The 15,041-nt window shown below is 38.5% G+C and overlaps 1 protein-coding gene across 2 annotated transcripts in view; it reads right to left on the bottom strand.

Annotated features, from left to right (window-relative positions):
- Window positions 1-15,041, bottom strand: part of nlrc5 (NLR family, CARD domain containing 5) — a 71,530-nt gene that overhangs the window by 16,648 nt on the left and 39,841 nt on the right. For both annotated transcript variants that reach the window (XM_039808010.1, XM_039808011.1), the window contains exons 13-33: window positions 13,438-13,521; window positions 12,403-12,486; window positions 12,107-12,190; window positions 11,908-11,997; window positions 11,527-11,577; window positions 11,376-11,405; window positions 11,028-11,111; window positions 10,432-10,515; window positions 9,961-10,050; window positions 9,642-9,689; window positions 9,513-9,542; window positions 7,121-7,204; window positions 6,943-7,026; window positions 4,340-4,429; window positions 4,151-4,210; window positions 3,417-3,500; window positions 3,213-3,296; window positions 2,761-2,850; window positions 2,232-2,297; window positions 1,334-1,417; window positions 418-501 (exon numbers count right to left, since the gene is read on the bottom strand). In XM_039808010.1, coding sequence (XP_039663944.1) covers window positions 418-501; window positions 1,334-1,417; window positions 2,232-2,297; window positions 2,761-2,850; window positions 3,213-3,296; window positions 3,417-3,500; window positions 4,151-4,210; window positions 4,340-4,429; window positions 6,943-7,026; window positions 7,121-7,204; window positions 9,513-9,542; window positions 9,642-9,689; window positions 9,961-10,050; window positions 10,432-10,515; window positions 11,028-11,111; window positions 11,376-11,405; window positions 11,527-11,577; window positions 11,908-11,997; window positions 12,107-12,190; window positions 12,403-12,486; window positions 13,438-13,521 — 1,569 coding nt within the window. The remainder of the gene's footprint in view (window positions 1-417; window positions 502-1,333; window positions 1,418-2,231; window positions 2,298-2,760; window positions 2,851-3,212; window positions 3,297-3,416; window positions 3,501-4,150; window positions 4,211-4,339; window positions 4,430-6,942; window positions 7,027-7,120; window positions 7,205-9,512; window positions 9,543-9,641; window positions 9,690-9,960; window positions 10,051-10,431; window positions 10,516-11,027; window positions 11,112-11,375; window positions 11,406-11,526; window positions 11,578-11,907; window positions 11,998-12,106; window positions 12,191-12,402; window positions 12,487-13,437; window positions 13,522-15,041) is intronic.

The following is a 15,041-nucleotide window of genomic DNA, read 5'->3' as shown; positions in this document are numbered from 1 at the left end:
TACTTCAAATATAGGCTACCTAAATAATAATTATAATTTAATTCCTGTAGTGAGTTTGTGATTATTTGGCTAAAGATTTCTATGTCTTTCTATCTGCTGACACAAGGACTTTAGGCTTTATGGAAATTATTGCGTAATGACTTCACACATATGCCAATGAGCGTATGATGTCATCTAGCTACTTTTAGCGACTTTTGGAGCTAGAGCTAGCTACTATTGCTATTGGCAACACTGTATATACATTCAAAAGTTGTTTCAGTCATGCAACAGAAAACTCAGATTGGACAGATAGTCTAGGTAGCTGTCTGGATTTACCCTGCAGAGATCTGAGGAGCAGCTAATCATAGTCCTCATAAATCCACCGGAGTTTAAATGCAACTCTGAAGTGGAACGTCGTGGATATAGACTACTTCTTACCTGACACTGAATCCCCTCTGACTGCTGTTTAACAGTTTCACAAAGCCTTCAATCCAATCCGACTGCAGCAAATTGTTCTTGAATCTGTGAACCAAACAGTAATTAAATAAACACTGGGCAACCTGAGACACTTTAATCAGTAGATGTCCTTCTGAGCGATTTCTATTCATATATACTCACATTAAATTAGTAAAAAAAAAAAAAATGCATTAAAAAAAACTACATTTTATATACATTTAGTCTGTTTAAATCTGGTTTCAAATTGTAAGTCTTCAGGAGTTTTGAGAGGGTTTCATAAGACAAAGAATTTTCATTAAAGCAATTACATTTTAAAATAATTCCTCATAAGCTGAAGCTGTAGAGATGATTTTTAAATGCGATTAGCTAATTGTGAGGACCGCGATTAATCGAATGTGCAATATTTTGTTCAATGTTTGGTGTAACATTTTTTATTCCTCTTTTTATTATTATATTTACTGTTTTTTCACAAGATAAATGCTGGAATAATGTTACATATCCCAGATTGTTTCCTATTTTCAGTGGATTTTTCATTTATTTTGTATTACATATTGTAGAAGGTGAAATATGTAGATGCTGCTATTGAACTGAGGCATATCAGAAATGTCAGTTTACAGGAAAGTACTAATATTTTTTTATTTTTTATTCTTTTTTATTATTCTAACTTTAGCTTTTGTGATAAATGTTCTGTGTTTGACTGTTCAATGTTCCATGCTTATTAAAAGAAAAACACTAGCATTTCATATCCATATGTCATCCTTGCATAGGAATATGGAGCAGTTTTGATGGTCTCATATTATAATGCTCCTTGATAAGTTTATCGGTTACATGTGAATATTGAACTTTAGCTAAACTTTTAAGAAAGTAGAAGATGGTCTCAAGATGGAGGTGTACTTACTCCAGTTTGGTCAGACTGGTACAGGTAGACATGATCTCTGCTAATCTGACCAGATGGTCATGTTCCAAACTGCTCTCGCTGACACTGGCAGGGATGCAGAAAAGATAAGGGTGGAGGAGAGAACAAACAAAGAAAAACTCAATACAAGAGGACTTTTCAAAGGTACAGTATATACTGCCTAACTGATGGATGCAATAGGCACTGACACCTTTGAACTACCTCGTCAGACAACAAACAGAGAGCCCTATAGCTGTCTGTTAAGAGTGTTAAACAATCAAACAGTGGTGTTGCTCTGACATATTTTAGCATTAGTTGCGCCACCGTGCGATGATAACATATGGTGACGATTTTTGCTTGTTTTGGCTGACACTGAACTATTTTTTTCAGAATGCATGCAACTCCAGCCAGGGTTAGTTAAATAAATATTTAGCTAACTTAATATTTCCCTAAATTTAAACACAAACATCCCAAATTTGACCAAATTACCAACATCAACAAAATGCCAATCCTGTTCAGAGAGCACACAGAGAGCTACAGTCACAGAATGCCCCCCCCACACACACACACACACGCACACACATGCACACTCGTCATGTTGTTGCTAATATCCATCAGTTACAGTATGTTCTTGCTGCTATTAAATATTATTGACGTGCTTTTGCACAAATGTTGACATGTTTTATTGTCTGCATCCTAAAAAAAATTATGTATATGTGTATGTGTACCTGTTGTACTATGTGCTTTAGCAATACTATATGTCTGTATGTATATGTATGTATGGCCATGCTAATAAAGCCTCTTTGAATTTGATCTTTGCCACTTCCTGTTTGTTTCCATATGTCAATGCTTGCTACTGTAGGAGCTGCTAGTTACTAGTACTCTTGTAATCTTGTCCTACCTCAGTGTTTTTACACAACCTTCACATTGTGTAAACCAGATGAGACACCTCTCCTCTGCTCCCAAACTAGCAGCAGACATCAGAAGGTTGAGTCCATGGACAAAGAGACCGACAGTTAATTCTTTCAGTTTTTCATGCTTTCAACAATCGGTTAAATTGTAGGGGTGGGAATCACCAGAGGCCTCACGATACGATATCATCACGATACTTATGTCATGATACGATATTATTGCGATTTTCCCCAAAAGGAAAATTCTGTTCTTCCACATCTGTTTTATCTAAAAAGATACATTTCTCTGTTTCGCTTCAATTGTATTGCTGCAAAATGGGATTGTCAGGCAGACAAACTGACCACCACATACAGTATATAGTAATAGATTGATACTTGGTGTCTGCGTATCGTTTACAGTCATGCCACGGAAAATATCACGATACTATGCTGCATGGATTCCCCCACCCCCAACACCCCTATTAAATTGCTATTTTTCTAGGACCTTTGTTCATTCATTTCCACAATGCTCAGACTTACCTGACTTCGACACTGGAGACGTTGTTACAGGTGCACAGTGTGCTGGCCACATCCAACAGCCCCCGCTGGCTCAGACCGTTGTTGCTCAAACTGTGGATGAAGACACATTAAAGACCAGGAAAGTATTATTCTATGTTAAACCCATTTGATTTGATAGTATATGTGACCTATATTCTTATTGAAATATGCCTAATCTATTAAGTACATTATTTACTCTGTATCATTTTGTAGTATTCTACACAACAGGCCTAGCTGCATGTCTACATAAAATAGATCATTGAAGTGAAATACAAATGTATTAAAAAAAAATTTTGGTAACAAGGATTAACTGAAATTCTCGTCTTTTCTATTTTTAACAAGCCCTCCATTAAATCACTGTTATTTTTGTTTTATAAGGTGGGTACAAATGAATATAGAACTGAAAATGGTAAACATCAATATTAAAATCTTACTTCACATATCTGGTGATTTTGAGCTTTTGTAGAGAATCCAGAAAACACTTCACTCCTTCATCTTCCAGTTGATTGCTCGATAAACTGCAGTCAAAAGAAATAAATATTGTGTTAATAAGTACCGGTTCCGGTTAGTATGTACAGTATATGGGTGTTCACTAATAATGTATAAGTAAGAAGACTGGGTTTGTTTGTGGCTCATACTTCAGGTCAGACAGTTGGGGACCCTGCTGTAGGATCTCGAGCAGCCTTTCCAAGTTTTCACCGTTCAGGCTACAATGAGTTAACCTGTGAGCACACACACAGTCAGTCAGACAGAGAGATACAGACCAACAACACATTAGATAGGAAGTCACAGACAGTTATGGTGTGTTCACAATTTTCTTTTTGCTGAAAACGTACTTAAGAAGAAATATAAGGTCACACAACATGCAGAGTAAACAGCTCTCATAGCACATGTACTTCAAACTGATAATCAATTACTTCCAGTTTTTCTTTTATCAATTTCTTCTTTTTGGCAACTGTGGTTGACATTATGTGTGCTGCTCTAAAAAGTTGTATATTTTTTTCAGTTTTAGCAGTTTTTGTGTTTTAACACTTAAAATGGGGAAAACATAGGGAATAAAATAAAAATAAAAAAAAGGGAAAATGTTCTCAACTAATTCACAGTTTGAGAAATTGTAAATTTGCTGCCAAGTTCCATCTTCAGTTATGGTAGACAGCACTTTCTAACAGTGCTGGCAGAGTTCTATGATCTTTTTTTTTTATACTGAACCACATACAATGGCAGTCAGACTTAAAGAGACACTAGAAGTAGTTAGAGTTGATATAGTGTACAGTATGTGCAATGAATGCTTGGATAAGTGACAGACTGAGCAGTCTGAAAAGCAAACACCCTTATACCAGTAGACAAACAAAAAAATAAATAAATCACAAACCTGCATCTGGCTTGTTCAGTTTTCACACTGTCAAAATGAATGAAGGATTCAATCGGAGGCCTGAAGAAGAGTTAGAAGCAGTATTTAAAGTTATTGCAGGGGCATACTGTATTAAATAGAATTACTGATATTAAGTGTAGCCAAAGAACACACTGCCTGGATGCAGAAAAGAGCATTAAAAAATCCTACGTGATCTCCACTGATGTGACTCGCTGACTGACAGTCAAACATCTGACCAACATCAGGGCTCCAGCTGTGGATGTGATGCTGTGGCTGACACTGGAGAGAAAGAGGATAGGGTTGATTCATGCTAAATGAGAAAGTGGTCATTGATAATATTACAACAAATATATGCTGGGTTCAAAACAAGCGGCAACCTCCGGTGCTGAAAAATGAACCAATGAAGAAAAACCTTGTAATGTAGTATCATTATTGACGACTCATGCTCTGTTAAACTACCACATGATGTTTGCCATGTCACACTGGTGAAGTGGCACTTTGCTTGGTTTTGTACTCACTGCAGCATATTTCCACATCAATATAATTGTTGTACCTATTTATTTCTGGACTCATCTCTGTGTGTATGCTACCTATATCTATAAAATAACATTTGCACAACAGGACTCATTTCTGGACAATGCCTCTATATATGTTTCTAAATCTATCTTAATAACACACACACACATGCAAAACTCAGGCGTGTTGTATCCTTCGCTGAGTTCGAAATGGTTATACATGCCTTTGTTTCTTTGCGTTTGGATTACTGTAATTCTCTTTTTACTTGCCTCACTAAATCGCCTGTAGATCGTTTACAATTGGTCCAAAAATGCTGCTGCTAGGTTGCTGACAAGGTCTGGGAGGTCATGTCACATTACCCCTATCCTGGCCTCTTTGCACTGGCTACAGGTTAAATTCAGGATCCAGTTTCTTCAAGATTGTTGTAATTACCTACGGAGCCATCAATGGTCAGGCACCGGCTTACATCAGTGATCTGCTGCACCTTTATGTTGTCAGCAGATCTTTGAGGTCCTCAGATCAGGGCTTACTGGCTGTTCCTCGTACTAAGCTGATAACAAAAGGTGACAGAGCTTTTGAAACAATCGCTCCTAGACTGGAATGCTTTGCCACACGTTTTAAGAGGTGACTGCATCTGTTGAAATCTTTAAAAAAATAAAAACAGCTAAAGACGCCTCTTTTTAGTAAGGTGTTCACTTAACCACATTGCTGACTGTATTATTTACTATTTATGCTTTTGTGTTTTACTGTGATTTATTGTGCTTTTTATTGACAATTGATCTGTTTTAATGTATGTATTTATTTTGCCTCTGAAGCACTTTGTGACTCAGTCTGTGATACAGTAAGTGCTATAACAAATGAACTTTACTTACTTACTTCCTTACTTATTTGCATATCAGTACAATTTTAAATATTCATACATACATGTGATTTTGTTTTTGCATCTTTGTGTATATTTCTATGATCTGTGTATCTGCAATAAGACTGCTGAACTCTTGAGGTCATCACTACGACACTTTACTCACACCGCACTGGGACACTTTACCTTAAACAATTCCTACTATCTGTTTATACCTGCACGCACTGCAGTGTACATGTATATTTTACCATCATGTATGTATTACCATCTCCAGAATCAAACCCATGCTTTCACACTCCCGACCTGGAAAAAGTCATTCGTGTTTTCATTATGCTCTCCTTTCTGCCATCAACCAAAGGTCCCTCTCTCACCTACAACTGGTTCAGAATGCAGCAAGAACTTTTCCCGCTTTGGTCCCCCTACAGGTTGTCTCATTGGAACTACAGCTTGCGCTACCGGATCAGGCAAACTTGCATAATGTAATGTAATGTACAATTCCGCTTCCAACCTGTAGGGGGACCGAAGTGGGAAAAGTTCTCTAGTGTTGCTTTAACAGAGGACATAACATCACCCCAATCGTGGCTTCGCTCCATTGGCTCCCTGCTCATTTTAGAGGTGATTGTAAGATGTTACTGATCACTTTTAAAGCTCGTCTGGGTCTAGATCCTAGCTGCATAGAAGAGATGTTGACCCCATATGAGCCAGTTTGCAGCCTTAGATCCTTGGCTGGGTTCCAAAGTCTAGGCTTGAATCTAAAGGTGACCGTGCCATCAGGGCGCCTTGGCTTTGAAACGACCTGTCGGAGGAGATAAGGCTCGCAGAATCATTATACTCTTTTAAATCACTTCTCAAAACCTATCTTTATAGAGTTGCTTGCTTTTTTTGTATTACTTATATTTATGTGCTTATTATTTATCTACTCTCTACAATGTTTTGCGTCTTTTGTCTTATGGTTTTTATTTACCCAATTTTGTCTTTGATAATTTTTTGGCCCCACAGTTTAGCTGTCTGTTGTTTTATTGACCTCTGGATATCCTGCTTTTGCCTTGCTTTGTCTGCCAAAGCACTTTGTAAACTTGGTTTTTAAAGGTGCTATATAAATACATTGATTATTATTATTACTATTACTATTATTTGCATCTACCACAATAATATATTGTGTTCTATTATATTCTATTTAATATACTGTATATATATATATATATATTCTATTTTATTCTTATTTTTTAACTTCTGCGCTAAAGCAGATATTGTCTTGTTTTATGTCTTAAATTCTCCACTTTTACTGTGTTTTTTATACATTTTGTAATAGCCTTGTTGGAGGGAGCCTGAGAACAAGAATCTTCTTGCCAACGACTGCTCCGCTGTAATTGTAATTGTCCACACTCAATTATTCATGCATGTGTGTACGTCTTACTTGAGTCTCTGCAGTGATGCCATCTTCGGCAGGACCTTCACCAGATTCTCAATAGCCTCGTCTGGCAATGAGCTGTGAGACAAACTGACACAACATAAAAGTATATTACCGTTTACCTGTTTGGTCAAAATCATGAAATAATAAAGTGTGGATATACAATCAAAACAATCAAACTCACTCTAACTCAAATTGGGAGCGACACTGGACCAGTCGTCCACAGATTTGGGTTGTGTCCGATGGCGTGAGGCTGCTGTTGTTTATCCTGCAGCATTAAAAAGGATGGTTATTTTCTATTTTAATTTCAAAGTAATGACTGTCAACTGTGGGCCTTTCCTTTAAAGGGGTGATAGAATGCAAAACCGATTTTACCCTGTCATAGTTGAATAACGACAGTTTGGTGGGTAAATAGGACATACATAGAAGCTCAAAATCCCATTGACACCCCTTTACTATGAAAATCTCATATTTTGAAACTGCCGCTGAAAACAGGCGAATCTCAACAAAGCTGGAAGTTGACGTCAACCTCCCAAAAACCGGAACCTTTGTCAGCCCATGGGTGTATTAAGAGAACGGTCACGCCCCAATATTTACATAGGCTACACAACTGACCTGAGATCAGGTAGTTTTCTGAATCTAGCTAGGTCACGCAGATCTCTGCTATTCCATTACAGAATTCACTTCTGAAACTTTTTTATGCGAGAAATCAACCATATAAAGCTCAAATATGGGCCTCTTTACGAAAATGGATGGCTAATTGCAAATTTTCTCCGACTGTGTGTCGGAGTTTAGTGCCGATGTTGGTGCTGCCTGGGTTGCCAAATCGCCGCCCTGACCACAGTGTCACAATGACGCCATACGCAATCTTTTACCGCCCCCGCAGGTTCCAGTAAATCTTATAATGGGTATGTGTGTTGAGTTATTTAAACAAACAATCGGGGAAATAAACGCCACTTGTCCGCGAGTCTCATTGATAGAGCCGCGGTGAGATGGAGTCCATCAATGAGAGCTAGCTAGCCTCCTCCTAACTCTGACATTCACAAAAATACATTCAATTGAAATCCGAAATCGGACAAGTGTTAGCTAAGCTTTGTAAGACCTTGAGGAACCTGTAATATTCATGCTGTGACAAAATTCAAACTGTAACTATACTTTAGTTATGCGAAAGTGAGCAAGCTGCGATATTTCCCCATTGTAATGAATGGGACATATCGCTAGCAGCTGCTCGTCCTATAAAGACGCCTTGCGTTCATAAAAATGCCTTAAAATCAAATCGGACACAACGGTTAGCTTTATAAGACATTGGGGAATGATGTTATATAAGTGGCGTGACAAAATTCAAACTGTAGCTAAATATAATTTAGTTATGGCGACAGTGTAGCTAGCTAGCTACGGTATTTCCCCATTGTAATGAATGGGACATATAGCAAGCAGCTGCTGGTCCTACAAAGACGCCTCGCGTTCATAAAAATGCCTTAAAATCAAATCGGACACAACGGTTAGCTTTATAAGACATTGGGGAATGATGTTATATAAGTGGCGTGACGAAATTCAAACTGTAGCTAAATATAATTTAGTTATGGCGACAGTGTAGCTAGCTAGCTGCGGTATTTCCCCATTGTAATGAATGGGACATATAGCAAGCAGCTGCCCGTCCTACAAAGACGCCTCGCGTTCATAAAAATGCCTTAAAATCAAATCGGACACAACTGTTAGCTTTACAAGACATTGGGGAATGATGTTATATAAGTGGCGTGACGAAATTCAAACTGTAAATATAATTTAATTATGGCGAAAGTGTAGCTAGCTAGCTGCGGTATTTCCCCATTGTAATGAATGGGACATATAGCAAGCAGCTGCTCGTCCTACAAAGACGCCTCGCGTTCATAAAATGCCTTAAAATCAAATCGGACACAACGGTTAGCTTTATAAGACACTGGGGAATGATGTTATATAAGTGGCGTGACGAAATTCAAACCGTAAATATATTATAGTAGTACTGGCCGCGGAGCCTCGTAGTGCAGTATCCACAAAGGGTGACTTTGCCCTGGGTATGGAGTCCAGCAGGCTGCCGCTTTCTCGTCAGACTGTGTGGAGCTCCTAAAGTCCGACACGTCTTACCAAATTTGCAATTAGCCATCAATTTTTGTAAAACGGCCCATATTTCAGCTTTATATAGTTGATTTCTCGCTTAAAAAAGTCTCAGAAATGAATTTGGTAATGAAATATTGCAGTGTCTGGAATATGAGATTCTGTCGCTTCTCTAATGTATGTGTATTGGGGATTCGCTCAACCAATCAGCGCGCGTCTCTAATGTGTGCGTATGGCAAGTCGCTCAACCAATCAGCGCGCAGCTCATCTAAATATTCATGACCATACCATATTTGGAAGAAAAGCTCTTGTTACAAATAGGGCCAAAACACAGGGATGTATAAGGGCCAATAAAATATCAACCAGGCCATTTTCAGCCCAACCAATGTTACATACCCCATTAGGAGACCATAAGGAACAGTGTGAAATACCCTATATAATCATTCTATCACCCCTTTAAACTCTTTATCGGCTTACTGTACCTGAACATTTTTAGCTGCTGTTTGTCATCCCTACAAAAAGAACATAGAATAAGCTCATTACTTGACACATTAAAATGCAGACAGAGGTCTCCAGATGTGTGGAGGATTTCACAGATGCAGCTTTTCTACCTTTCGTCAGGGCCGAACTTCAGAATCACCTGCTCTCTTTCTCCATGGCTGTAAAACCAACAGGACACTATAAGGTTAACAATCTGCACATGTTAACAACAGTATATAGTTAACAAGACCACTGTCTCCCCAATCAATTGATCTATATGCCAATTTCTATGGCATTTATACTTTATACTACTTTATAAACAGACACAAATGAGCTGTTAAGCAGCTGTTGCAGTTCTAACTGGCAGCTCGCCAAGTTGGTGAAAATGTGCTCACTCTGTTGCTGCTCTAAAAAAATCATTAAAAGCCTAAACAGTACAACAAAGAATACCTGATGTGAATTTGTGTTAAGTTGTTATGGGAACACAATGCACCAGCCAGCATTACCGCTCCTTCCATGCCAATGCCATTGTTACTGGCGCTGAAAAACACACAAAAACAATGAGCCAAGGGGAAGGACTATTTTTAGCTCTAAACAAGCCATTTATAATGAGTAATGCCCCGGGGTAAACACAGTAGCTGCCAGCGCTGACTCATTTTGTTTGGAGCCTGTTGGGTGAGAAAATCACAGTCATGCTTTTGCCAGATAACCAATATTAGATCAGCTCGGCGTAACACAACACCGAGTCTCATCCTTCTTTTTTCAAAACACTTCCTCAATAAAAAAAAATCATCAAAATGCATATCATAAAAAACAACTTATATGGGGGGTTTGCTATAAAGTTCACCAGTAAAGTTTCTGATGTTTTTTAATAGTTTTGTATGTATCTTTTATTGTCATGTGTGTGTGTGAGAGTCTTACTTTACTTCCTGGATGTTACTAAGACAAGGCAGGATGTCCAACAGTTTCTTCAATCCTTTGTTGCCTAAACAGTTACTGGACAGACTGATAGACCAGAATGTTGGGTTAAAATAATGTCAGAGACAAAAAAGGGCACGACATAGGTAGAAAATATAAACGCGCAAAAGATCACACGATCACACGATCACACACACACACACACACACACACACACACACACACACACACACACACACACACACACACACACACACACACACACACACACACACACACACACAATATCCACTCTGACCAGCAGTGCCAAACTATAGTGCCGACTGTTTGATGAAAATATGCTAAATGTCAGAACCGAGTTCTGATAGCAAAAGGACAGGTGCTGGCTAATATAAAAAAAAAATAACTTCTACCAACTACTTACACTTACTTTTTTTACACTTATTATCTTTTGTAAAGATAGCTAAGCCAGGATTACACAATAAGTCAAAAAATGGCTATTGTTATTGTATTTAGTACTGAATTATTCTGTTTTGGTATGTTAATGTATCATTGGGGGTATCGTAAATTTAAAAAGAAGTGTATTTAGGGTTACTTACTCCAGGACTGACAAGGCGGGGCAACGTGCCAGTGACTTTGCAAGTTTTTGCATCTTAGGCTTGCTCCATGTCTGGTTCAACAAGCTGGAAAGATTAAAAACATTATTGTTTCAAATTCAAGATTAAAACCATAATTGTTTCAAATTCAAAGGAATCTGCACATGAATTAAACTTAAATAGCTTCTGTCAGGCAGTAGTTACGTCACAGAATCAGATTAAGTTGTTAAAAAAAAAGGTCAAGGTACAAGCGCCTTGTTTAAAGGAGGAAACTTCAAGGAAACTGTCTATGTTCGTAAAGATCTGGCAGTGGTCAACATTTGATAAGAGTGTTATCATCTATAGCCTTACCTGATTGTTGGCTCAGATTTAGTTATATGGCTGCAGAGGGGAATACATAACAGAATTTCAGTATGTGCAGTATTCATTTGATAAGGATGTTATTCATTGACATTGAATTACTGGTTTGTATTTACTCATTATGTCCATCCATTAAACTCACCGGTTCAAATCAGAGTTTTGGAAGAAAGTTACAGTCAATTCCTTCTTCCCACTGCAAAAACAAAACAAAAAGCAATACTGTATAACAGTTATATATAACAAGTTTACTTTGTGATGTCCTTTTACTTAATTCCTTTGAGGTCTCTAAAGTAAGTTTCTAAACTCAATTTTGCATGTGACTGAGAAGATATTTTGGCTGCAGAAATGCTGACAGCACCAATATATTGCCGTTGCATGTTGAAAGTGTGATAGTGAGTGGAAAATGACCCAACACATACATATATACCATAATGGAGAGCCTGTGTGGATGTACTGTAGCGTGTTAAATAATGCAAACATAACAACAAGTTGACACTGTATGTGTGCCAGGGTGTGGTCATACTCTGCATTAAGGTGCTGGATGTTCAAACATGAAGACATTTTCCAAATGAGATAGTCCACTGCTTCCAGAGAGCTGTTGTTTTGACCCAGCCTGCAAGGTGAACAAGCACACACACTGAACTTTTTATGCACGGAATCAGCTAAAAATCAGCAAAATCTGGGTTTTTAAAATGAGCATCTAATTGGAAGTATGTACTTACTTTACCAGGACCAGTCTTGATTGTTTGGTAAAAGTATCAGCTATGTGTTTGATTCCTCCGTCTTTCAGATTGTTGTCACTCAGACTGCAACACAAAAATAAAAGTGTGGTGTTAAAGTTTAGACCTGCACCCAAAATATTTCAACATTATATTAGGTATCAGGAGTCAGCAACCCCATTTAGACAGAAACACAACAATCTGTTCCCACATTTCCAAAGAACTGAGGAACTCCAATGAAGCTGCCAGAGGACATGTAATTTGCTGTAGCAGTGAAATTATGTCGTAACAATACATACTTGATTTCTGTGATGTTTGGACAGTTCTGTAGAGCGGAGGCCAAACTAGCTGCTCCTGTGGTAGTCAGACTGGCACCACAAAACCTTGGGAAGACAAAGACAAAATCGGCCAATCACCGTTGTTGGGGTGTTTGATTGCTTCTACTACATTCTGGTGCATTCCTTGCAGTATTTCAAAGGGAATTACACTGATTTGTGAGTACACTCTGGAAAAGGCAGGGTTGGTAACTATTTCCAATATACACGTTTGTATATAATGTTTGCAACGTAGGAAAGCTTTTTTTGCACACCTCTTTTGTCGAGCAGGTGCGTAGGATATGATCAAAAGTAGCAGATCAAAAAGTTTAGAGAAAATCCCGCACACTGACCATTACGCAAGCAATAATTTATTTAGAAAAATACAACATTTCGGTCTCAGACCTTCACCAGTTAAAAATATATACAGGTAGGATATAATGTTTGAAATGGTCTTTACACCCGACAGCAATAACTTATGGGCTCTGAAAAAAAGGAGTGAAAAAGATCCGTCATCTGTTGCTGCTGTAATCCTGTTGAAATGTCTACCAATCACTGCCTTAGAAAGAACCAATGAAATGCCTCCTTGCCCCACTGCGCGTACTTGACCCCTCCCATGTACGAGGCTGAGCTCAAAGCGCGATGTCGCACCCGGAGATACTGTAGGTCTACTGGAAAATGGAGGAGAAAATTGAGCAAAAGTTGCTACAGCTGAGGTTACTTGCAATTGTGAGTAAAATGTCGGTCCTTTCTTTGCTCTGCTCTGAAGCCGCGACGCAACGGTGCTCGTGCACGTCTGTGTGTGTGTCGGAGCCCCGAGGGCACGGGGAGGGGTTAGACTGAGCCCCGAGGAGATGCTACTTTCAAATCTTGCAATCTTTTTAAACATTACCAACCCTGCCTTTAAACCACTCCACTTTTGCTAAGCTAGATAGGAATTAAAGAGTGATTCAAAAAACTGTGGAGACTGTTAGAAAGGAAATAGAGTAGCAAGAAGACAAGAAGAAATTTGAATCTTACTCTAGTTTTTTCAGCGTTGGGAATTTTGGCAGAATGGAGGACAACTTCTCAGCAAACTTGTCGCCATACTTGCGGCTGCGAAAACTGAAGGCACACAAATAGTGAAATGAAACATTAATGAAAGAAACCTTCATGTTGGATTGGAATCTGAGATGCAAAGACCCCCCCCCTTAAATATTTCAAATTTGTTAAGCACACAAAAGGAAAAAACTCAAAAGGAAAAATTAACAAGAGGGGCCACTAAAGAGAGTTTTTCTAAATGTGAGCTAGCATATAGCATATAGCATGAGCATATAGATGTTGAAGTTGGCTGGACCAAGAATGGAACCTTGGGGAACTCCACATGGCATTGCCGTTAGTTCAGATTTGTAAGGTCCAACTGACACAAAATAGTCTCTATCCTGCAGATAGGATTCAAACCAGTTAAGGGCTGTGCCAGTGAGTCCGACCCAGTTTTTTAGTCCGTCCAGCAGTATCTTGTGGTCCACTGTATCAAACGCAGCACTGAGACCCAACAGAACTAAGACAGTGATTTTTCCATTGTCTGTATTTAAATAGATGTCATTCAGTACTTCCATAAGAGCAGTCTCAGTGTTGTGATGAGATGGAAATCCTGATTGGAAAACATCAAAAGTTATTTAGTGCCAGGAAGGTGCTGAGTTGATTGAAAACGGCCTTTTCTATGATTTTCCCAGAAATGGGAGATTTGATATGGGCCTATAATTCCGCATTTTTGAGGTGTCTACATTTTCTAAAAAGGCTTGAACACTGCTGTCTTCAATGTTTTGGGGAAGCAGCCTCTGAGAAGAGATGTATTCACTATTTCCAGGAAGTCTGATGCCATGCAGTTAAAAACATTCTTCAAGAAGCTTGTGGGAAGAATATCAAGACAGCAGGAGGAAGAACTTCATATAAACATGATTTCCTCTAGGGCATGGTGGGATTGAATTTTATCAAGTAGATATAATTTTTTTTAAGAGGGAATGACATGGATCATCCTGATATGGAAGCACTGACAGCTTGTGTAATTTTTGGGATTTTGTGTCTGTAAAAAAGGAGGCAAAGCTGTCCACTGATTTGGCAGAGGAGTTCAGGTGCTACTGATATGGGGGGGGGTTGCAAATAAGGTGCGTGCATTATTGATATTTTTGGTCATTTCTGAGAAAAAAGATTGTCTTGCATTTCTTAGTACTGTGTTATAAGTGCAGAGACTATCTTTATAAATATGAAAATGAATATGGAGATTTGATTTTCGCCAGCTACATTTCGCTTTGAACATTTTCTTTTCTGAAACTTCACCGGTGTGGCATTTCGACATGGTGCTTTTTTTTTTTTATCAGAAATAACTGAGCTTCGCAGGGGTAAGAACATCAATAAGATTTCTAGTTTTGGAGCTAAAATGATCCACCATATCATCAACAGAGTTTGAATAGAGTGCAGGAGTGGCAGAGACAGTTTCAGTGAACAGTTTGATGTTGTTTTCAGTGATGTACCGCTTAGTGATCATTATTGTTTGTACCTTAGTGCAGACATTGATTGTTATTTCAAAGAATACACAGGAGTGGTCGGAGAGGGCATCATCCGTAACCACAACACTAGAAATA

Source organism: Perca fluviatilis, chromosome 8 (genome assembly GCF_010015445.1).
Source record: "Perca fluviatilis chromosome 8, GENO_Pfluv_1.0, whole genome shotgun sequence".
Lineage (NCBI taxonomy): Eukaryota > Metazoa > Chordata > Actinopteri > Perciformes > Percidae > Perca > Perca fluviatilis.
Note: the sequence above shows the minus strand (reverse complement) of the source record. Positions and strands in the feature narration are given on the sequence as shown.